Source organism: Thamnophis elegans, chromosome 7, assembly GCF_009769535.1.
Source record: "Thamnophis elegans isolate rThaEle1 chromosome 7, rThaEle1.pri, whole genome shotgun sequence".
Taxonomy (NCBI): domain Eukaryota; kingdom Metazoa; phylum Chordata; class Lepidosauria; order Squamata; family Colubridae; genus Thamnophis; species Thamnophis elegans.
The window spans coordinates 37,642,571-37,665,915 of NC_045547.1; the positions used below are offsets into that span (position 1 = coordinate 37,642,571).

General features: G+C 40.0%; 1 protein-coding gene across 1 annotated transcript in view; it reads left to right on the top strand.

Moving 5' to 3' along the window:
* HAL (histidine ammonia-lyase) overlaps nt 1-23,345 on the top strand; it is a 24,220-nt gene continuing 875 nt past the window's right edge. Inside the window, exons 1-19 of the mRNA XM_032221612.1 lie at nt 1-359; nt 1,359-1,419; nt 1,632-1,668; nt 2,405-2,479; nt 2,561-2,633; nt 3,734-3,800; nt 4,003-4,040; nt 4,130-4,255; nt 5,199-5,338; nt 6,504-6,551; nt 7,503-7,650; nt 11,459-11,554; nt 12,573-12,631; nt 13,909-13,989; nt 14,873-14,938; nt 15,056-15,221; nt 16,518-16,652; nt 19,363-19,471; nt 19,583-19,652. Of these exons, the coding sequence (XP_032077503.1) occupies nt 113-359; nt 1,359-1,419; nt 1,632-1,668; nt 2,405-2,479; nt 2,561-2,633; nt 3,734-3,800; nt 4,003-4,040; nt 4,130-4,255; nt 5,199-5,338; nt 6,504-6,551; nt 7,503-7,650; nt 11,459-11,554; nt 12,573-12,631; nt 13,909-13,989; nt 14,873-14,938; nt 15,056-15,221; nt 16,518-16,652; nt 19,363-19,471; nt 19,583-19,652 (1,842 nt within the window). The 5' untranslated portion in view covers nt 1-112. The remainder of the gene's footprint in view (nt 360-1,358; nt 1,420-1,631; nt 1,669-2,404; nt 2,480-2,560; nt 2,634-3,733; nt 3,801-4,002; nt 4,041-4,129; nt 4,256-5,198; nt 5,339-6,503; nt 6,552-7,502; nt 7,651-11,458; nt 11,555-12,572; nt 12,632-13,908; nt 13,990-14,872; nt 14,939-15,055; nt 15,222-16,517; nt 16,653-19,362; nt 19,472-19,582; nt 19,653-23,345) is intronic.

Below are 23,345 nucleotides of genomic sequence, written 5' to 3' on the forward strand. Positions count from 1 at the left end.
GGGACAGTAGAAGCCAGTCAGGTGGCTTGTGCTGTGGAATGTAGATCAGAGAGGTGCTCACCCTTAAACTGAAGCTCTCTAGTAACAGGAGAGCCCTGAACTGAAGACAGGTATGCCAAGGTACACGGTGCATGTCCGAGGGGAATGGCTCACTGTCCCTTGTCAAAGTGGGACAAGCACAGTGCGATGGCTGGGAAAAGAAGCTCTGAGGCGTTACATCAAAAACAAGCCTGACAATGGAGGGTTTGCTTCAGTGGAAGAAGTAATATTCTTTGTACGATGCTGCAAAGGACTTGGATTGCTGGACCATGATGATGCCTTGGAGGATGTCCTAGAGGACAATGAGTTTGTGGAAGTTGGTAAGCAAACTGCATATTACAGGACTGAAAATATCTTGTGTACATCAAAGGGAAATGATACATTTTATAAACTGAAATGGTCAAAAAGGGGAAAGATGGTAGGAAACAATATAAGCTGGTCTCCAGAGAAGCCAATGCCAGCAACATGTTTACCTTTAAATGTAAGATATTTTAATCACAGTTATTTTCAAATACCTTTAAAGCATTTTTACAAAGGGTATACAAACCATGTATTTTCCTTATTCATGAACTGAAAGAAAATATATTAGGTCTAAGCTGCTGTTTTTGATCTCACATTCATCATAACATCCCAGATTTTGTCTCTGTGCTGTTTGTCCTTTATCATTCCTCCCTATCCATTATCAAGCTTTTGACAATCAGTTTTTGATACAGGGATTTGATTTCTAGGCTTCACATTGGCCTTCTGCATTTATTGTTAACAATATAAATTCGACTGCTATTTCCATAATGCCCATCCTCACCTATATGGGAAAAGTATGTGCAAATAATAAATATTTAGCGTATGTCTGACAAAATTGTGGTATATGTGTCATTGCTATTAAAATAGCATAGAGAGCTGATTTCCCCCCAGGTTCTTCTGGGGCAGAGATGGGAGATTATGAATTGGCTGGGTTTTTTTTAACTGGTTTTTTTTTTTAATTTAGTTGTTGCAACCTACTCAGAATGGTGCTCTAAGATAGATGGCCATACAAATCTTTAAAATAAATATGGGAATTAGGAAAAAAGAAATCATAAAGAGACAAAGGGAAATGGCATAATAAGGTTTGGATAATTCAACAAGATGACTATGATGAAGATTATGATGATGATTTACATTTACTGTATATGCCACACAATTCCCAGTGGATTTAGTGTGCTTGATTCTGAATGTGCCGGGCACATTTTTTATGAAAGAAAGGTAACCAAGTAATGATTTATCTGGACTTGGTAATGAAGAAAATCTATGTATTCATGGGATTAATTTCCCTTTCCCTCCAGTGATACAAGGAGATATGATGTCCTCAGATTTTATTCCATCTCAGCCAGAAGGTGTTTATTTGTATCCTTTGAAAAATATCTCAGATTTATCTTTTTTTTTAAAGATTCCTAGGTTGAAAAGATTTCATTTAGTGCATAATTATATCCTTTCTCTTGATGATAACAGTAGCCTAAAAGAAGTTTAAATGAACAAAAGTAAAATAAATGCTCCAAAGTATTCTTAAATGTAAACCACCATCTTGCCTTGTTTATTTTCCTTAGTTGTTATTTCAGATATAGATACAGATACAGATATAAAGAACCAGAACAGGTATGGAAGAATGGTGGCTTATGAAGAACTAGCACAGCCTTCATCATGTGATCAAATGAGCGATCATTACCATACACTAGTGGGAACTGAAATTAAAGTCTGCTCCATATATATGTTCCATAATTTGGAATATAAATCCAAATGTGTTTGTTTCCTGTTCTCTCCCTATCTTGGTTTTTTTTTCTTCTTTTATATGGTTTAGATGATAAATATGCAGGCTTTAGAATGCTGTTCTTGGTTCTCTAATAATAAACCACGACCCTAACAATATGGTATGCTTCTGTGTGCATGTCTAGGTTCTGGTCTATCAAACACAGTGGGAATTACTTCTGAGTTAACAGAAGAAGCTACATTCCTAATATTCTCAAATGTAGTAAATTGGCTGATTGCATGTCCTAAAAAAAATATGCTGGAACAAAGCATTGCAATCTAAGAGTTTAATAGTCTGAAACCTTGCCTTTTGGATATAACATTTTTTAATTACATTAAAATAGTTCCTACTAGTAAAATGGCTCAGTTTAAGATTATTCTTATTTTTTTTCTTATAAACTGTTGTGTGGTTCTCCAGAAGGAAGAGCAATGTAAAAATTAAAAGAAGCAAAATGAAAGGGAAACTCTGATGGTTCCACTTCAATGCTTTTGATTGTACCCAAACATTAACAATAATTCCACAAATTACAGTTGGTTGTCATTATTGATGTCATGTTATTCTCTCTAACACAATTCTTTCATTCAGTATCTTTATTTAGATGGAAATAGTTTGACAACAGAAGATTTGGTTAATTTAGGAAAGGGGTTGTATAAAATCAAGGTAAATATCTGGAGAGATTTTGATATTTTTGCCCTTTACCCATAATTAAAACACAAACTAAGTAAGAACTTTTTTTTCCAGCTTACTCCTGAAGCTGAAATTAGAGTCCAAAAATCCAGAGGTGTAATTGAAAGTATTATAAGTGAACAAAGAGGTACCATTGCTTTCATTTTATAAAATGATTTTCTGGGAGCTCAGACCAATATTTCTCTTCTTCTGCTTCTTACTTTGTACCCCTAGAACTTGAGAGCAAACAAAATCCCTTAGCCAATCTTATTCTGAAACAAGCAAAATGTGCCTGTTACACACCCAAATCATGGCATTATGATAATAGAAATAGAACTGAGTTTGCATCTGCTGCCCTAATGCCAGATACGCTCAGTTAGGAATAAACACCACTTTCTGTAGAAAATGGGAAAACATATTTTAATATAAAATAATAAAAAGGTATTAAGACCAATCAGCTATGTTGCAATCATTGGGATAGAATGAAAGATAGAACGTGGGAAAGGAGCTGTCATGACCATCAATACAATAACCCACTTGTATGAAAAGTAGCATGAAGACAATGTTTCACCCGTTACTTCATCTTCTCAGATGTACTATTATGTGTGCCACATCATTCAGGACTGCAGCCAAAGGGGCTGCAGCAGGTAAATATGCACATGCCCAAGGAGACTGCCCTGGTTATGAAGCATTTTGAGAGGAAGAAAGCAAGAAGGTTGCTGCCATGAACAATACTGATTGTAGTGACCCCAGCATTCACACCATCTGCTTCTTTATTGCTGCCACTATCACAAATCATTTTCTAAGTGGTACTTTGAGAAGATCCTGGATTACAGAGCCCTATACAACAGAGGTGGGTTGTTGCCGGTTCGGTCTGGTTTGGCCAAACTGGTAGTGGAATTCAGGTGTGGGTTGCAGAACCGGCAGCAACCCAGGCCTGTCACACCCCCAAACAGATTCCCTCGCCGCCCCTTGGCAGCCACCATTTTAGATTTTAGTGACTGCACATGTTCACTGTTAAATTGATTTGCGCATGCGCGAAGAACAATTTACCTTGCACAGCGCTTCCGCACACATGCGCACACAGCACACACACATTGCAAGTGGGTTGTGAATCGGCAATAACGCCAGCAGCAACCCACCCCTGCTATGCAGGCCTACCTGAACAGTGATGGCAGTAAACATAACCATCTAAGTCTCTTTCTTGAAACAAAATAGTAATAAATATAAAGTATCTGTTTCTTCCAGTTGTCTACGGAATCACAACAGGCTTTGGGAAGTTTGCACGGACTGTTATTCCAAACAGTAAGCTACAGTACGTCACTTTTATTTCTTTCTAAACTCTGTAAAAGCAAACTGTAAAAATATAGACAATTTCTAAATGATCAGCCTGAGCCAAAGCTATTTTTAATGTAGTGAAATAATTTCCATAGTTTTAATTTTTTAAACTTTTTTGCATTAAATTTAATTTCATAATGTAGTTTGAACTGACTATTTTCTGCTCTTTTCTCTCTGAGGGAGCTGCAAGTGAACTTAGTCCGGTCACATTCTGCAGGTAATAGAGGATTCATTTCTAATTATTTCATAATCATTTTTACAGTAATTTTCATCCTGATAATCTTGAAATGAACATTTTCATTTCAGGGGTTGGGAAGCCTTTGATTCCAGAGAGATGCCGTATGCTCTTAGCTCTGAGGATAAATGTCTTAGCCAAAGGATATAGTGGACTTTCATTAGAAACTCTTCAGCAAGTCATTGAAGCATTTAATGGTAACACGATAAGTGTTTTCCTGATTTTTTTCCCCAGACTTCAGTATTTCAAATACAATTGTTATCCTTTGGAAGGAAGTAAAGCTCCTACTAACAAGCAAAGAATTTTCTATGAAAAAGGGAAGACGATCTTTCTCTCTTCTCTGCCTTTCAATTAGTGGATTACACTTTGAATAAAACAATAGAATGCTAGAGTTGAATCATGTTTGTCAACATCAATATTATTTATATCCTGTAATGCTCTAACATAGTGGTAGCCACATCTTTCAAGTAGAGAATACATGGAACACAGGGTTCAATTGTTTGTTTCTTGGAGCTTGCCTGTTTTCTAGCAGAAGTTTTATTTCCCATCCAGGCAAGATCATCATGACTTTTAGTGGCATTTAATATCTTTTGCTGAAAGGAAATATAATAATAGCAATTATTATATATTCAGTCATTATAACTCTGTCAAGAACCTCATTTTCAGCACACTTTAAAAACACAAAAACCTTCCCTCCTTTCCATCTGCCACCTGAAAAATGCAGGCTAACACTTTCCTCTCACCCAAGTAACAACTCTTTATTGGGTTTACTGATGGATTGTGGGGAAGACAGGAAATAATAGCACTTGAGGTGCTTTGGGGAATTTGGGTGGGGTTGATTCCACAGCAAGATTTAAAAAGTTGAGATGGTGGCTATGATTAAAGTTCCACGTGTTGTTTTTAAAATTTGTGTTCCCATCTTGACTTATTTCACCATGTATAGTAGATGCCTCTGTAACCTAGGATAGTGGTAGTGAATAGAGAAAGCTGATTCTATGGTCCCTGCTGAAAGGCAACAGGGTGATTTTGGTTTGCCTTCCTGCTCAATGGGAACTATCATTAAAGTGCTCCACTAAAGATGAGGCGACAAAATACTGTATCACAAAGAGAAGCTCTAATCAAAACAATTTTCCTCCTTAGCATCCTGCCTGCCTTTCATTCCAGAGCAAGGGACTGTTGGGGCCAGTGGAGACTTAGCGCCTCTTTCCCATCTTGCGTTGGGACTCATTGGCGAAGGAAAGATGTGGTCCCCAAACAGTGGATGGGCTGATGCAAAATATGTAAGAGAGATACTTTCTAATGTATTGTAAATGGTACACAGGGTGATGGGAGGGACCATTAAAAGGGAAGAAGGTTATTTTCAAACTTTTACAGTAATGTCATAGAATGTTTTAAAAAATGATATCCTAGTTCTATACCTTCTTTTAAAAAACAAAGGCAAGTATGTTGCTTCTAAGGAAAAAATCCAAAGGATATATTTGGGGAATATCTTTACTACACCAACAGACCACAGGTAAGACTTCATGACCTCAGGTCTCACTATCAAGCAAGACACTGCAACAAGCAGGCTGGAGGTAAAGTGACACAAATGGTTTTAAATTCATAACATCTGCAGGGCCATTTTCAATGCTTCCTACATTTTCTGTTGCTTTCATGAATGCCTATGGGATGGCCATGAAGATGAATCAATTTTGACTCCTAGTTTTTAAGAAAGGTTTTTGTCAGCCTGAATCTTCCATCTTTTATGTTAGATTTTAATTAAGTTTAGTTGAGTTGAGTTTATTGGTTTTGTATGCTGCCCACTCCCGAAGGACTCCGGGCGGCTTACAATAAAAGGGGAAGGGGAATAAATAAGACAATACAACATTTAAAATACAACAACAACAGTAACCATTACTGTCCACAGTCTGTGGGAAGGTTGTTCCTAGGACAGAAAATCAAGTAAGTATTTGAACTCTTCTGTACCTCCAAGTCCATTTTGACTCTTAGCACCCGCCTGGATAAATCAGCTTTCTTAGTTTTTCAGAAGCGGTTTGAGAGCAAATGATTAGCCAAAATTATCCAGCTGGCTCCATGCCTAAGACTCTTATCTTTTGATTTTTAGCTTTGTGCCTTTAATAATTATATCATACTGGCTATCATCTTCATATATTCTAACATAATATATTTGTAGCCTTTAAAACAGAGGCCCCAACCTTTTCGGCACCAGGGACTGGTTCTGTGGAGAGAGATTTTTCCACGGACCAGAGGTTTTGTGTGGCTTTCTGTGTTGCCTGCATCTTGCTTCACTTGTTTACACGGACTGCAAAGTTAAGGCCATTTCCTCATGTTCTAGACTGCATAGCTTCTTGGTATTTCAAAATATTTAGATGTAGAATACTAAGAACTTCAATTCATTTGAAAAGTTTTTCTCACTTAATAAGTATACTTGGTATTGCCTTATAGGTGCTGGAAGCTCATGGACTCAAACCAATTACTTTGAAGCCAAAGGAGGTAATAAAATGCATATTTGATTTCCCAATACTACAGTTTCGATTGGCAGATAATATATATATTGTATACATGCGCGCGCGGGGTGTGCACATGCTTTGTAGCTTCAAATGACACATCTGCAAGCCTCCGTGATGCTCCAGCTGCTCAGCAGAACATTGCGCAGGTTCTCTATGTGCCATGCACGTGCGCGGAAGCACCGACACCTTTAAAACACAATAAGGAGCATGGGCAGGTGGGTGGGCCCTCCAGAGCACCGTACCGGAACGGTACCCGGTGCTCCAGGCAGGCTCTGGTACACCTGTACTTGGGCATACCGCCTGCAACCCACCACTGGTATGTATGTATGTATGTATGTATGTATGTATGTATGTATGTATGTATGTATGTATATATATAATATTGACTTGGGCATAGAGAAACAGTTTCTTTCTCCCACTTCCCTTCTATTTTAGGACTGTCCAATCTTTCCCCACCTTTATAGCTCATTCATACCTTCCTATGCCCAAGATCAACATAAGTTTCTTTTACATATTCTTTTCCTTATATAGTTGAATGGGATATATTTGAGTGTTTTGCATTTGCTGCTTCTCTGCATAGACACTTACAGAAAAGAGACTTTAAATTGACTATCTGTGAAACACTCAAGAGATTCAAACTGAAGCTTTGTGTCTTCACGGAGTTTTATAGATTGACAGGACTGCTAGGAAAGTAAATTGTAGCCAACCATGAGATATGACTGCCAGAAAAGTAATTTCTAAGTGAACAAATGTTGGAGTGACGAAAGTAGCTTCTTTCCCCACCCAGGCTGTTTCCTGAGATTGCTTTTGGCTGAGGCACAAGAGGAAACATTTTGTGTTGTTTGAGCCAGGAAAATATAGGAAGGGCAACTCATGTTTTTGAACGGTAAGACTCACTGAATATAACCCTTAGGGTGTGTGTGTGTTTTTGAAGGGTCTGGCTCTTATCAATGGAACACAAATGATAACTTCTCTGGGATGCGAAGCAGTTGAAAGGGCCAATGCGATTGCTAGACAAGCGGACATTGTGGCTGCCCTCACACTGGAAGTTCTCAAGGGCACAACAAAAGCCTTTGATACAGGTTGGTATTTTTAAAGCATAGTATAGACTAATTACCTTCTGTGGTAATTTGCTTGTTTATTATTTTCCATATGTTCGTTATTCAGAGACATATTCCAGAAAATCCCTCAGCAATTCTAAAACATACTTCTCAATACAATACAATAGCAGAGTTGGAAGGGACCTTGGGGGTCTTCTAGTCCAACCTATAGCCTAGGCAGGAAACCGTATACTGTTTCAGACAAATGGCTATTCAACATCTTCTTAAAGACTTCCAGTGTTGGGGCATTCACAACTTCTAGAGGCAAGCTGTTCCACTGATTAATTGTTCTGTCAAGAAATTTCTCTTCAGTTCTAAGTTGCTTCTCTCCTTGATTAGTTTCCACTCATTGCTTCTTGTTCTAGCCTCAGATGCCTTGGAGAATAGTTTGACTCCCTCTTCTTTGTGGCAACCCCTGAAATATTGGAACACTGCTATCATGTCTCCCCTAGTCCTTCTTTTCATTAAACTAGACATACCCAGTTCCTGCAACCGTTCCTCATATGTTTTAGCCTCCAGTCCCCTAATCATCTTTATTGCTCTTCTCTGCACTCTTTCTAGAGTCTCCACATCTTTTCTACATCGTGGCAACCAAAACTGAATGCTGAATCAGGGGTGGGTTGCTGCCGGTTTTACTACTGGTTCGCAACGCGATGTTTTTCGTGCATGCGCAGAACAATTTACAGTGAACTGCATACGTGCAGTCACTAAAAACCAAAATGGTAGTGGCCCAGCGGCTTTGAGTGAATTGGTTCTGTGACATGGCAGGCATGGGTCGCTGCCGGTTCTGCAACCCAGACCTGAATTCCACTACCAGTTTGGCCGAACCAGGAGCAACCCATATCTGGTTCTGCTACTGAAATGCACCTTCAAAGTGGCAGTTTAAGCAACAGTAGTCAAATTTTGGAGACAGTGTGCAGACTTCCTTATTTTAGGCAGGAAAACTTTCTGTTTTTCTTGCATTATTTGAGGTTTTATAGCTAACCACCAGACTATTTTGACTTGTATTGGGGGAAAGAGCCAGACGTCCATAATAAAAAGGAAGTGTATTTTGAGGAACAAAATCTAAAATCATTTTAGTGAAAACATTTTGAGCTTATACAAGTTCCCTCTCTCTTTAAAAATTGCTTTATGTCTGATGATGATCTAGATATGGCAGGGTAGACATTACAGTGCCTAAAGCTTTATGAAACAAAAAAGAACGTGATTGATTAATTGTTCTAACTGTCAGGAAATTTCTCTTCAGTTCTAAGTTGCTTCTCTCCTTGATTAGTTTCCACCCATTGCTTCTTGTTCTACCCTCAGGTTCCTTGGAGAATAGTTTGACTCCCTCTTCTTTGTGGCAACCCCTGAGATATTGGAACACTGCTATCATGTCTCCCCTAGTCCTTCTTTTCATTAAACTAGACATACCCAGTTCCTGCAACCGTTCTTCATATGTTTTAGTCTCCAGTTTCCTAATCATCTTTGTTGCTCTTCTCTGCACTCTTTCTAGAGTCTCCACATCTTTTCTACATCGTGGCAACCAAAACTGAATGCAGTATTCCAAGAGTGGCCTTACCAAGGCATTATAAAGGTGTGACGAGGATATAAATATTCTCGTCACACCTATAAGTCACATGAGCTTGCCACCAAACAATGGACAACAATATTACAGGTTTTATACAAAACATATGCATTAGTTTGCAAATTTGTGGCATATATTTTCAACAATACTAATTCTCATTATGGCAGCCAAACTAGCATTATCACATATGACAAGAAAGGACCAGTAACTTAAAAATAATCCAAAACTTTGCAGAAGCATGAAAATATTCAGAAAAATACTTTAACACAGGGGTGTCAAACTCATGGCCTGCGGGCCAGATGTGTCTTGCACTGGCCACGCCCACCCCCAGTTTAGTGAAGGGGGAAAAGTCGTGATATGTCATATGACGATGATGTGACGAAGTGAATTTTATACCACTGCTTTAACAGAAACAGTTCTTTGGAAGACCAAACAATTCAACTAGAATAGGTTAGGTTCTATGCATTATGTTCCTGGGCCTAGATATTAGTTGATTGCTGTGAGTGGAGAATGAAAGTAACATGGAAGTCAATAATCATTTAAAAAAAAAAGGAATAATGTTTGGATCCCAAACAAAAACATTCCATAATTACACCATTTTATTTATAGGTCCCATTCATCGAATGGAATAGGAATACACTGAATGAATGAGCACCAAATGTTTTATACTACACTGCTAGATTTTGATTACAGCTTTAAATTATTTTTTCCTGCACTGCACTTTCCATATAATCTTAAGTTTATACAAAACTACAAAAGAAGAATTTATTTTCACAAGTAAAGGGAAAGTGTTACCTCTTTATCCTTATTGCTTTTTTGGTTATTTATTGCTTTTTAAATTAATAACAAAAAAGAAAAGAATAAATAGAAAAATAATTGCGGAGGGGAATACATAGTCAATGAGATTCAAAAAATAATAAAAAGTGCTATAATGAAAAAGTGAAACAATATGACAAAAGCAAATTACAGGTAGTCCTTGATTTATGTCCACAATGGACCCCCAAATTTCTATTGTTAAACAAGACATTTGTTAAGTGACTTTTGCCCCATTTTATGACCTCTCTTGCCACAGCTGTTAAGTGAATCACTGCAGTTGTTAAATTATAGCACAGTTGTTAAGTAAATCTAGTTTCCCCATTGAATTTGCTTGTCAGAAGGTTGAAAGAGGTAATCACATGATCCCAGGGTACTGCATTTGACATAAATGTATGCCAGTTGCCAAGCATCCAAATTTTGATCAAGTGATCCTCAGGATGCTGCAACTCTCGTAAGTGTGAAAAATAGTCGTAAATCACTCTTTTCAGTACCGTGGTGACTGTTCTGACCTGGGCATCCCCAGCAGCAAGAAGCTGAGTCCTCGTCCCACTAAACCCTTTTATTTAATTTACAGTAAATTCCTCTCCAGCAAAGTCTTTCCTCTCCCACAGACTTTCAAGATAATTCACAATTACACAAAGGTGACTAAACAAATGATTGTAAATCAAAGACTACCTGTAAACTTTTGTATTATATATCATTATATCATTATATGTATGTATGTATGTACGTACGTACGTACGTATGTATGTATTCGTATGTATATATTCGTATGTATATGAAGTCTTCAATCTATTGAGTGGAAGAGGCCATAAATTTATCTTTCCAATGTTGCAGCAGTAAGGGCACAGAGAATTTCAGTTTTACATCTCATTTAGTTCAAGAAATATTAACCTCTCAGAATTTTAAGCTTTTGTCATACAATCATCTTAATATAATCCATTACTTTCTCCCAAAACTTGGTGAGTATGGAGCATTGTATAAACATGTGTTTTAAAGATGCATTGTGCTTATAATGTTTCCAAAAATGTTGTTTTGACATTCCTTATCTATACAAATCCACTAAAGTCATAACTTCAGGTCCATTGACATTCTTGCTATATAGGTAGTTCTTGGCTCACAACTATAATGGAGGCTACCCATTATGGTCAGAAGACATGACAGCCACTAAGGAAAGTGCCCACATGATTGCCTTATGACTACCCCCCAACCTGCTCTCCCTCATGCAGTCATTAAATGAATCCATGGGTTGTTAAACAAAGAAAGAAGTGCCTCGGGTCCTGGGAAAAGCCCTGAGAGGCCTTTCTCAATTTTCAAAGGTGCCCATAAGTCAAGTTGGTCAAATTTCAATCCTCCCTTATTTATTTTCTGAAAATATTTTAACTCTTTATCCTTACTTTAAATCAGATATTCATGCACTGCGACCACATCAAGGGCAGATTGAGGTAGCTTTTCGATTCAGGTCCCTTTTAGATTCTGATCATCATCCTTCTGAAATAGCAGGTGAGTAATCATTGGCAGTTGATATATACTTCATTTATCCAATTAGTGCAATCTTTTTTAAAAAAAACTGAAAATGACATTCCAGCTTAATTTAAAATATTTTGAGTCATGACTACTATTTGTAAAAAAGAAAAATCACACATATAGAATACTACCGGCATTGCTCAAGTACTTATTTAAAGGTGGGAAATGGCTGGACCAAACATAATTTCTCATGTTGAATTTTCCCCCTTACCAGAGGGAGCCCCCTTGTGGAGTACTGTGAAGACATTACAATGGCAACTCCACTGCTCTGTACAGTAGAATCCATTTTACGGCAGTACAGTAGAAGCCATTTTAAGGCACAACAGGAAGTATCTTAACAGAACACACACTCCGAGGGGTGTTAGGGGTGTCTTACCCACACAGTATTTTTTTTCCAGAGAGTAAGTCATTTGTTTACCAAGTTTGGTTGAAATTGCTTGAGGCGTTCCAGAGTTATACTGGAACACACACACACACACACACACACACATTTTATTTATATATGCTGGTCTTGTTGTATTCGGGTCTTTTCCCATGTAAGATTGAGATTGTCTTGGCAAAGTTTCGGCGAGGTCTCACTCACCATCTTCAGGCTGATGTTTTCAGCTTAAAGCATGGTCGGAGCTGCCGTCTTTCTATAAAACTTGGTGGGGGTGTGTGGAGTGCTGGCTTTGTTTCAGTAAGTGGATTGATTGGCTGTGTGGATGTATCATGATCGGTAGATTGGTGCTGGTTGGTGCTGGCTGTGTGTCCACTGTTGTTTTGTGTTGTAACGGCCTGGGTGGTGGGTGGGGCTCGTTTGTTGACTAGGGCTGGTTTCAAATCAACAAACAAGCCCCACCCACCACCTAGACCATTACAATACAAAACAACAATGGACACACAGCCAACACTAATCAGCACCAATCTAGATGTAGAGCATTGTGAAAATTTCACCAAAATAGCAATGCAGGTCTTCTAAAACAAACATTATTTGCTCTGTTTTTTTTTACAGAATCGCATAGATTTTGTGATAGAGTGCAAGATGCATACACATTACGTTGTTGCCCTCAGGTAAAGCTTCAGAAATTCCTTCAGATATACAGTATGTAGTCAGGATCTTAATATACTTTCCAAGTTAACCAAAGTTAGTTTTATAAGCAAGTGAAATTCATAAGTAAAACTGATGGCATTAACAAAAAATATTAATTTCAACAATTGTACTTAAAATGGCACTTGTTAATAAGTAGTACCACCTGCATGCTGCTAAGTGGCAGCACTCAGTCAACTTTAACTGAAGTCAGAAAAATTAAACAGGGTTAGACAGGCAAGCATATGGATTGGAAATCAACAGGAAATCCCAGGATATGCAGGATAATTTCAGAAAATAACTTCTTAGGTGAAGAAGACAACAGATCATTATCAAATTGTTCTCAGGAAAATTTCACTCAATCTTTACTTGAAAGAGACTTACTTCAGCATGTGAGCCTCTAAATATTCAGTCTGAGCAAGTTATAGTATCTAGCCAATCTTGTCTTAACTTCAAGGGTAATTCTGATTAGATATAACATAGTACATAGGTCCTATCCTGAGTATCAGGGCTCTAGTACTTGCAAAAAGCAGCCAGGAAGAAGATAGTAATAAAACATTTTATTGCTGCCAACATTTTATGGACATCTTTATCAAAGTCACCAGGAGCTGAGATTGATTTCAAAGAGATTATACTGTACAAAAAAAATGTTTTCCAATCAGAGATTATATTTGTTGCAGAAATAGACTCTATATGGAACTATTATTTCAAAGAATAAAAACTCATCAATTAGTTGAATAATTCTAGACAATAATTTAACAATAGTGAAAAAATGTGATCTGTAAATAGATCATTTACAACAAATTAACCATTGCTGCATGCACTATAGTTATAGTTAAACTTATTAAACACATGTAGCATATTGCATAGGAAACCTACAGAGATATATTTTGCAGGCTTTGTTTATTTTTTATTAAGTCAATACAATATATACCTTTCCTTAATTGCATATGTTCCACCCACACTTGTGATCCAACCTAACATCAATTTGACTTAAATCCTGTAAAGTATGCTGTAAATATAAGTTGCATACTTTCTATTGCCTACAAAATCTGAGACATTAATGTTCTGTTTCATCAGTAAAGATGGAAAGGGTGGACTTGTTTTAACAGACTTTCAAAACTGAAGCCTCTGCTTCTATTGGCTGAGAATGTAGAAAGTTATAGTTCAACACATACAGATGGTGACAAGTTGAGAAGGTTAGCTCTAAAATGAATAATGGTTTACCAAAAAATAGCTAACATCTATATTTTTCTTGTAGGTTCATGGTGTTGTGAATGACACAATTGCCTTTGTAAAGAACATAATTACCACAGAGATCAACAGTGCAACAGACAATCCTGTATCCTTATTTCTTTTTAAAATAAATTGGTTTTTTCCTCTTTAGGAGTTCTATTACAAGAAGTGAACTTGGGTTGTGAGACAGATAGATGACAGAAGATATATTATTAGACTGGGTTGGGTTAGGTTAGATTAGATTAAATTGCATGATGATAGATGATAGACAGAGAGAAAGATAGATAATAGATAGATATAGATCATGGGTGTCACACTTGCGGCATCACATTGTCGTCAGTGACATATCATGACTTTCCACTCTTTGCTAAAATGGGGGTGGGCATGGCCAGTACGTGATGCATTGGCCCATTGGTCATGAGTTTGACATCCCTAAGATAGATAGATAGATAGATAGATAGATAGATGGATGGATGGATGGATGGATGGATGGATGGATGGATGGATGGATAGATAGATAGATAGATAGATAGATAGATAGATAGATGATAGATAGATAGATGATTTATTCCTAACAAGAAGCTACATAGTATCCACTATCTTTCTACATTAATACATTAAACATTTAAGGTAACATCATGTACCCTGGTCTGACCCCTTGCTCAGAACTGAACCATTTACTAAATATTCCATTTATGCTCCTTCATTTTTAGTTCCATTATTATAGCTCTCTTACTATATTTAGCAACCGATCTTCTACGCCATATTTGTGCAAAAACATTCAAGCCTATTAATTTTATCTATATTTTCTATGCATCAAAAGGATATATGCTTACCTCCCACTCAAATCACTTTAAAAACGATTTGCTAAGTCCCACCTGTATCATGAAATAAGTAAACAAATTAATAGATTAAAAATGTGGAGTTTAGACTGATCAAAGGAGTCATTTTTAAATTTGTCATGTTAATTCTTAATTTTTTTGGTAAAGATGGTTTTTGCTGACCGAAAGGAGACAATTTCTGGAGGAAATTTCCATGGTGAATATCCAGCCAAGGTAGGTGTCTAAAATGTCTTTCTCTAACATGTATTTGCTAATATTGGAATTGGGGGGGGGGGGGGCAGGGCAGGAAGAGGGCTAAAATTCCTATCTCTAAAACTATTTAACTTGCAGGCTTTAGACTACCTTGCAATTGGTGTCCATGAACTTGCTGCAATTAGTGAAAGGAGAATTGAACGTCTCTGTAACCCATCACTCAGTGAATTGCCCCCATTTTTGGTTACAGAAGGAGGTCTAAATTCTGGCTTCATGATTGCACATTGCACAGCAGCTGCCTTGGGTGAGTACTTAGGCTCACAGGCATTTGAGGACTTGGGAAAATATGCTCACCTGAAATTGGGAGTATTGATAACAGTACATCCTGCCTGTTTTATCATAGTACTGTAGTGCGTACATTTTTTTTTTACAATTTCTCTCTTATGCATAACTCGTTGCATCTAGGACTATCAATTACAATCTGGCACTATGCCAATATTTCTGTACATCGATAGCACAATTCTATATATGCATTATCTTCTTAGGATAAATAATAGTCTGGCTCGTAGGCTTATTCCTAGATATATATGCATAATATTATAGTACTGTGTCTTCATTTCAGCCTTCATGAGTCTAGGAAATATTAGGTAGGTAGAGGGAAAAATACACTCAGTTATATAGAAATATCATAGAAGCTAATATCCTACCACAGTTGGGCTATTTCATCAAGACAACAATCTGAAGTTTACCTTCGGATCAACTATGGCAACTGTTATAGCAAAGAAAAAAAGATACAAAGCAGAGGTGGAATTCAGCAATTTCTGACCAGTTCTGGAATTGGTAGTTCAGTAGTTCAGAGAACCAGTAAATACCACCTCTGACCAACACTGCCCCATCTATTCTCTGCCTCCTGAGTCCCAGTGGACTGGGAGAGAATGGGGATTTTGCAGTATCCTTCCCCTGCCATGCCCACCAAGCCATGAAGCAATGTCACCTCCACCAAGCCACACCCACAGAACCGGTAGTAAAAATTGTTGAATCCCACCACTGAGACAAAATTTATGGAAGGCCTGCACAGTATCTGAACTTGAACATTATTGAAATCTGTATGGAGAATTCAAGCATATAGTGCATGCAGGGAGATCTGGCAATTAGCTAGAAGAGTTCTGAAAAGAAGAGATTTAAAACATTCTGAAAGCAGAAATCGAAAGATTTTTAGGTAGCTACAGGAAACATTTGGAAGCCATTATTTCTACCAAAGGAACTGTAGCAAAATATTGTAACTGAAACCATTTTCAAATTTCTGTACCTGCCATATTTTATTTTATTTTTATTTTGAATCTGTAAACAGTTACATGTAAATAGTTAAGTAGGCATTCAGCTTTAATGAAGAAAGATACAAACTCCAAATACCAAATTCTACCAAGGCAGAACTTAGTGTTGGCTTCTGTTCAGGATACATTAAAATGTAGAATTTTACCAGTGCCCAAAGTTTTTGATACAGTACTATTATTACAAAGAACTTTCATGACTGACTGTTCTTTACATTGGGACATTGTCCCCTTTATTATTTGCTTTTATTTCTTCTGGACTTTTTCAGTTTCAGAGAACAAAGCTTTGTGCCACCCTTCTTCTGTGGACTCCCTTTCAACCAGTGCTGCGACAGAGGACCATGTATCCATGGGAGGATGGGCTGCAAGAAAAGCGCTTAAAGTCATTGAGCATGTGGAACAAGGTAAAGCTAAGTAGCAGCCTCTTAGGAAGACACAGGGCATCACGGCAAGGCTTCACGAGGTACATTTGTGTGTTAGATTCCTATGAGGCTGAACAAAAGCAGAATTCCGAGACAAGCAGTGGCACAGTTAGAGATAGGAATGGGTAAATCGGTTTTATTCCTCTTGTTCCTTGCTTTACAGGGCTTGTTTTTAATCAACTATCCAGACCAGAGGTGGGTTGCAAATCTCAGTGCTACCGGTTTGCTCATGCTTGCGTGCACGCAATGCTTCTGTGCATGCAGCCTCCCACCACTGCCAATACAGGTTCACCCAATCCAGGCCGAACCGGGAGCAACCCATCTCTGATTCAGACACAAATTGATTGGTCTTTTTGAAATATACAGGGAATTTACTTCCTTTGAAAATGTGTAAGACTATCTGGTTCTTGGCCTTTTTCTTTTCTTATCACAATATCACTTGTGTGTCTCCTATTTTTTAGCAGATCATAAGATCACCCTTACTCATAATATAGCCAAATTTTGCCTTGCTGCTACAAGAGTGTGGTAGCAAATATTGTCTGATAAAATTGCATTTATTTGACACTTACATTTTCTTCCCATCTTGATCCTTTACTTTTTAGTTTTAACTTCTTTTAATTGTTATTTTTATGATATATGTAGCACTTCATGCATGTACATCAGTGGTGGGTTTCAAAATTTTTTAGAACCTCTTCTGTAGGTGTGGCCGGCTTTGTGGGAGTGGCTTGCCGGCCATGTGACTGGGTGGGAATGGCTTGGCAGTCATGTGACTGGGTGGGCATGGCCAACTTGTAAATGTGGTGAAACTCACTTAACAACGCTCTTGCTTAGCAACCAAAATGTTGGCTCAGAAACTCTGGCATTTGAAGCACGCAAGTCTTAAAGTTGTCAAGTTACAAGACCCTTGCACCTCTAATCCTTTAGAAAAAAACCCCAGGGGTTTTCAGACTTGACAGTTTTAAGACTTATGGACTTCAACTCCCAGAATTCCTCCTCCAGTCATGTTGGCTCAGGAACTCTGGCATTGAAGTGTGCAAGTCTTAAAGCTGTCAAGTTACAAGACCCTTGCACCCCTAACTCTGTAGAAAAAAACCCCCAGGGATGTTCAAACTTGACAGCTTTAAGACTTTAAGGTTTAGATAGGACTCTTAGAGGTGGGGGGGGGGCAATTGGTGAGCCAGCCAATCAGTGAGTGGTGGGCAGGGCAAGCATGGTGCAGACAGGCGGGGGGAGGGAGCTGGAATCGGTTCTAAACGGCATGGTAGATTTGTGGAACCTCTTCTATAGAAGAGGTTAGAACTGGCAGGAATGCACCCCTGATGTACATCTATATGTACAAACACCAGTCAAAGACCTGCCTATCATAGTCCCACATATCTATAGCAGGCTCTTCTTAGAGCTGCTTCAGAAAATACTACAAAACAGACACCGTCGCTGAGGTGAACCCACAGCTGCTGTGACTGTGTGGACTGTGTGCTACAAAGAAAAGCTAAAGAAAAAGCAAAGATTCCTGATAACTTCATACATTTTCAACAGTGAGTCAGGTTTGGAAGATGAATATCAGTGTGACTTTGTTCATGCTGACATCCATTTTGCCATGAATCTGCCGGAATTAAAAATTAGCCTTTGTTTCCAGCATCATTTTTGGCTAAATTCTTTAACATTTCTAATGAGCTTGAGGAGAGATGGAAAAGCTTAGCATCTAAGTGACACAGCAAGACTTTTTAAAATACAGAACTATTCTGAGGGACATATTTAGGCTCCTTCAGACAGCTGCTTCCTCCTCCTCTTCTTCTTCTCCTTCGCATATTGCCACAAGTGCAGGAGTCTCTTCTCGTATCATTGAACACCACTTTGCCCGGTCAGCTTCATCTCCAGGGCATAGGCCTGTGGCTTCTACATCTTTGTTGATGGTGTCTTGCCATCTCTGTTTTGGACGCCCGTGAAGTCGCCAGCCATTGACTTCTATTTGATAGGCAGTCTTGGCAATGGTGGAAGGTGCTGCTCTCAGGACATGTCCATACCAGTGGAGCTGGCCTTCTCTCATCTTCTCTATAATTGGTGCCTCAGTGCTAATGTATAAAGTTTAAGTCTGTAAATATCAAATCAAATGTATGTTTTTAGTTGCTGATCTTGGACAGATTGTCATAGTATACTTCATTAGAGGCTAGAGGAGTTCAAGTGAAAAAGTTGCCCTACCCTTTTTTAATTATTATTATTATTATTATTCTGTAGGTATCTTATTTTGCCATTTGAATAGCTTGGTGCAGATATATTCTTAATGGCATTGGATATTATTAAATCATTGTATGTGGTTTATGACCATAACAAAGATTTGGTTTCATGATTACATCATTTGTCAATATTATGGCTATGGTGCTTGCCCTTGTTGTTTATTTGTTGTTTATAGTTTTGCCTAATGTTTGTACAATGTATGTTAATTTGTGGTCTTGAATTGGCCTAATAAATAAACTGTCCTAATTTGACTTTTACTTTTACCTTGATATTTAACCTATAGATTAACCTCTTGCACTTATTGGCAAATGACAAAACATTTCTAAAATTTCTTCAGAACTCCATTCTCAGTCACATCCTTAAAGTGCCAACTGGGTCCTGTGACATCAAATGTTGAGTGTTACATCTTGAACTCTTTCAGCTAACCAAGCATTTTCCTATTGCTTGTGTTCACTAGTGCTGGCTATAGAACTGCTTGCAGCATGTCAGGGCATTGAGTTTCTACGCCCACTCAGGACTACAACCCCATTGGAGAAAGTCTATGACCTTGTGCGGTCTGTTGTCAGGTATATCAAACAACGATTCCCACGGATTATACTTTTTGGGAACATTGGCCAAATATTAACAGACCCATACTAACAGGACTAAATTTAGGATTTTTGTTTGACTTTTTTCAGGCCTTGGATGAAAGATCGTTTTATGGCCCCAGATATTGAAGCAACTCAGCGATTGCTTGTGGATCAGAAGGTAAGTTGTTGTTATGCATATACACCAACGCATATAACTTTGTATACTTAGCAATTGTTCATAATTCCTTACAAGATTTAGTATTCACTGTTCTATGCAAAATATTTAAATATTTAACAATGAAATGTTAGTTAAATATTTAATGATACTCTTCAGATGTGTTAGGACTATAACTCTCAGAATTCCCAGTCAGTAGAAGCAAGGTTGAATCAGGGTTGTAGCAGCGACTGTGAAAAGATAATAACATATTTATTTCAAATATATTTATCTGTTTTCCATTGTTAAAAGTTTCCCAGGTCAAATAATTAATGTCAGGAAACAAACAAAACAAAATCAAACCAGAAATAATTGGAAGAAAATAATTAGCAAGCCAATAAAAACAAATATTCAAACTAGGATCTGTTAAATGTGGAAGAAAAGGTAGGATATCTTCCCTTGTTAGTAAAGAGGGTAGTAAGCAGAATTTCAGGAAAAAAAAATTGGGAAGATTTTTTATCGTGTCTTGGTGATGTGGGCAAACTGGCTTCAATCAGTTACATTAATAAAATCATAACGAACGAACGAACGAATGAATGAATAAAAAAACCTTGCCTTCTAAAAACATGCCTTCTAAATGTAGTCTGAACTTCAGACCCCATAAGCCTTAGCTTTATAGCCAGCAGCAGACATCTGTAGGGCAAAAGACCTATAGGGCATTAGTTGCCTGTTCCTAATTTTAGTGTGTCTCCTGTTTATTAGTTATTTTGACATGTGTTCCAATATCTTGCTGAGTTTCAGGATCAGACTTTGCTTTTTCTTCTAACTCACTTTGCCGGAGAGAGCGGAGGCCACAGGGGGGGGGAAACAGGGTCTACGGGTACGGGAGTGGGCTGGAGCATTCCGGTCATGATGGGGAGGGGCAGGTACGGTGGGAACTTCAAGGCTAGCCATTACCGGGGAAGGAGGGTTTGCTACGTCACAGAGATCCCTCCTTCCGGCCCTGCTAGTTCCACTCCAGGGCCAGGTGGCGAGAACTGTCAGGGCCCTGGTCTCCGGCTGTTGTTGCTAAATGCCAGGTCTGTGGTTCACAAAGCTCCCCTTGTCCGGGACCTAATTTTAGACGAGGGGACAGACCTGGCATGTATTACTGAAACCTGGCTGGGCCCGGAGGGAGGAGTCCCCCTCACTGAAATGTGCCCAGAAGGTTTTCAGGTGCTTCATCAGCCGCGACCCCAGAGAAGGGGTGGGGGAGTAGCTGTCATCGTCTGAGGGTCTTTAGCTCCTCGTAGGATCCCTGCTCTAGAGCTTGTCGGGTGTGAGTCCCTGCTGATGAAGTTGGACCTTGGAGGTCAAGTGGGTCTGTTGCCAACGTACCTACCTCCCAACAGCGTTGCAACAGCCCTCCCCTCGCTCCTTGAGTCAGTAGCCGAGTTGGCGGTAGAGTTCCCCAGGCTTATGGTTCTGGGGGATTTCAACCTGCCTACTCTCGGTGAACGCTCCTGAGCGCAGGAGTTCATGGCTTCCATGACAGCCATGGACTTGACCCAAGTAATTCGGGGTTCGACTCATTCGGCGGGTCACACGCTTGACCTCATATTCCTCTCGGAGCAGTGGAGACGTGATCTAGAGTTGAAGGGCATTACGACCTTGCCCTTGTCATGGTCTGATCACTTCCTACTGAGGCTTGACTTTCGGAAACCAATCCCCCACTGTAGGGAGGAGGAACCGATTAGGTGGTTCCGCCCCAGGCGCCTGATGGACCCTATGGGATTTCAGACGGCGCTTGGAGAAATACCTGACACTCTTGTCCGCAGTCCGGCGGAGTCCTTAGTCGCTGCCTGGAATACAGCGGCGGCGGGGGCTCTAAACCGGATTGCGCCTTTGCGACCTCTCCGAGACAGCAGATTCAGGAGGGCTCCTTGGTTCACCGAGGAACTCCGGGAGATGAAGCGCCAAAAGAGACACCTAGAGCGCCGCTGGAGGGCCAGTAAATCTGAGTCAGACCGAGCACTGATGAGAGCCTTTATCAGAGCCTATCTCGTGGCAATACGGGTGGCGAAATGTTCGCATTTTGCCGCCCTTATTGCATCTGTTGAATCGCGCCCAGCCGCCTTGTTTAGAATAACCCGCTCCCTCTTGAAAGGGAGGGATGCGGATGACCCTTTATAAGGTAGAGCTGAAGAATTTGTTCAGTATTTAACAGATAAAGTCGCTCGGATTCTGACAGAGCTGGACTCCAATTGCACGGTACCAGCTGAGGTACCGGGGGAAGGTCTTGAGCATACTTTATGGATTGAGTTTCAACTTGCTTCTCCTGAGGAAGTGGACAAGACCATGGGAGCGGTGAGTGCCTCCACTTGTATACTGCACCCGTGCCCCTCCTGGCTGGTCTCGACCAGCAGGGAGGTGACACGCGGCTGGATCCGGACAATAGTGAACTCCTCTCTCTGGGAGGGAACTTTCCCGCTCCTCTTAAAGGATGCAGTGGTGAGACCCCTCCTGAAGAAACTGTCTCTGGACCCAGACATCTTGAGCAACTATCGTCCAGTCTCCAACCTGCCCTTTGTTGGGAAGGTTGTTGAGAAAGTGGTGGCCTCTCAACTCCGATGGTCCTTGGATGAAACCGATTATCTTGACTCCTTTCAGTTGGGTTTCAGGCCTGGTTACAGCATGGAAACTGCTTTGGTCGCGCTGATTGATGATCTCTGGCGAGCCATGGATAGGGGTCACCCCTCTATCATTGTGCTCCTTGACCTCTTAGCGGCCTTCGATACCATTGACCATGGTATCCTTCTGCGACGGTTACGAGAGGTGGAAGTGAGAGGCACCGTCCTCCGGTGGTTCTCCTCCTACCTCTCGGACAGGTCCTCTCGGTGTTGGTTGGAGGGCAGAGGTCGACCCCAAGGCCCCTCAATTATGGGGTGCCGCAGGGTTCGGTCCTGTCCCCCCTCCTATTTAACATCTACATGAAGCCGCTGGGTGAGATCATACGCCGGCATGGGATTAAGTACCACCAATATGCGGACGATACGCAGCTGTATCTGTCCGCCCCGTGCCAACTCAGCGAAGCGGTAGAAGTGATGTGCCAGTGCCTGGAGGCTGTTAGGGTCTGAATGGGAGTAAATAAGTTGGCACTCAATCCAGACAAGACTGAGTGGCTACTGATGTTCCCTCCCAAAGATTGGCCAAATATTCCATCTCTCAGGCTGGGGGGTGAAATTATACGCCCCTCAGAGAGGGTTCGCAATTTGGGAGTCCTCCTGGATCCTCAGCTGACCTTAGAACACCATTTGTCAGCTGTGACCAGGGGGCCCTTTGCCCAGGTTCGCCTGGTGCACCAATTGCGACCCTACCTGGATCGGGAGGCTCTTCAGACAGTCACTCATGCCCTCGTGACCTCAAGACTGGATTACTGTAACGCGCTCTACATGGGGCTGCCCTTGAAGAGTGTTCGAAGACTCCAGCTGGTCCAGAACGCAGCCGCGCGAGCGATCATGGGTGCACCCAGGTACACCCACATCACACCTATCCTCCACGAGCTGCACTGGTTACCCATTAGTCTCCGGATCTGCTTCAAGGCGCTGGTCGTTACCTATAAAGCCCTTCATGGCATCGGACCTGGGTACCTGAGAGACCGCCTCCTGCCGATTACCTCCCATAGACCGATTAGATCACACAGGTTAGGCATTCTCCGGATCCCATCTGCCAGCCAGT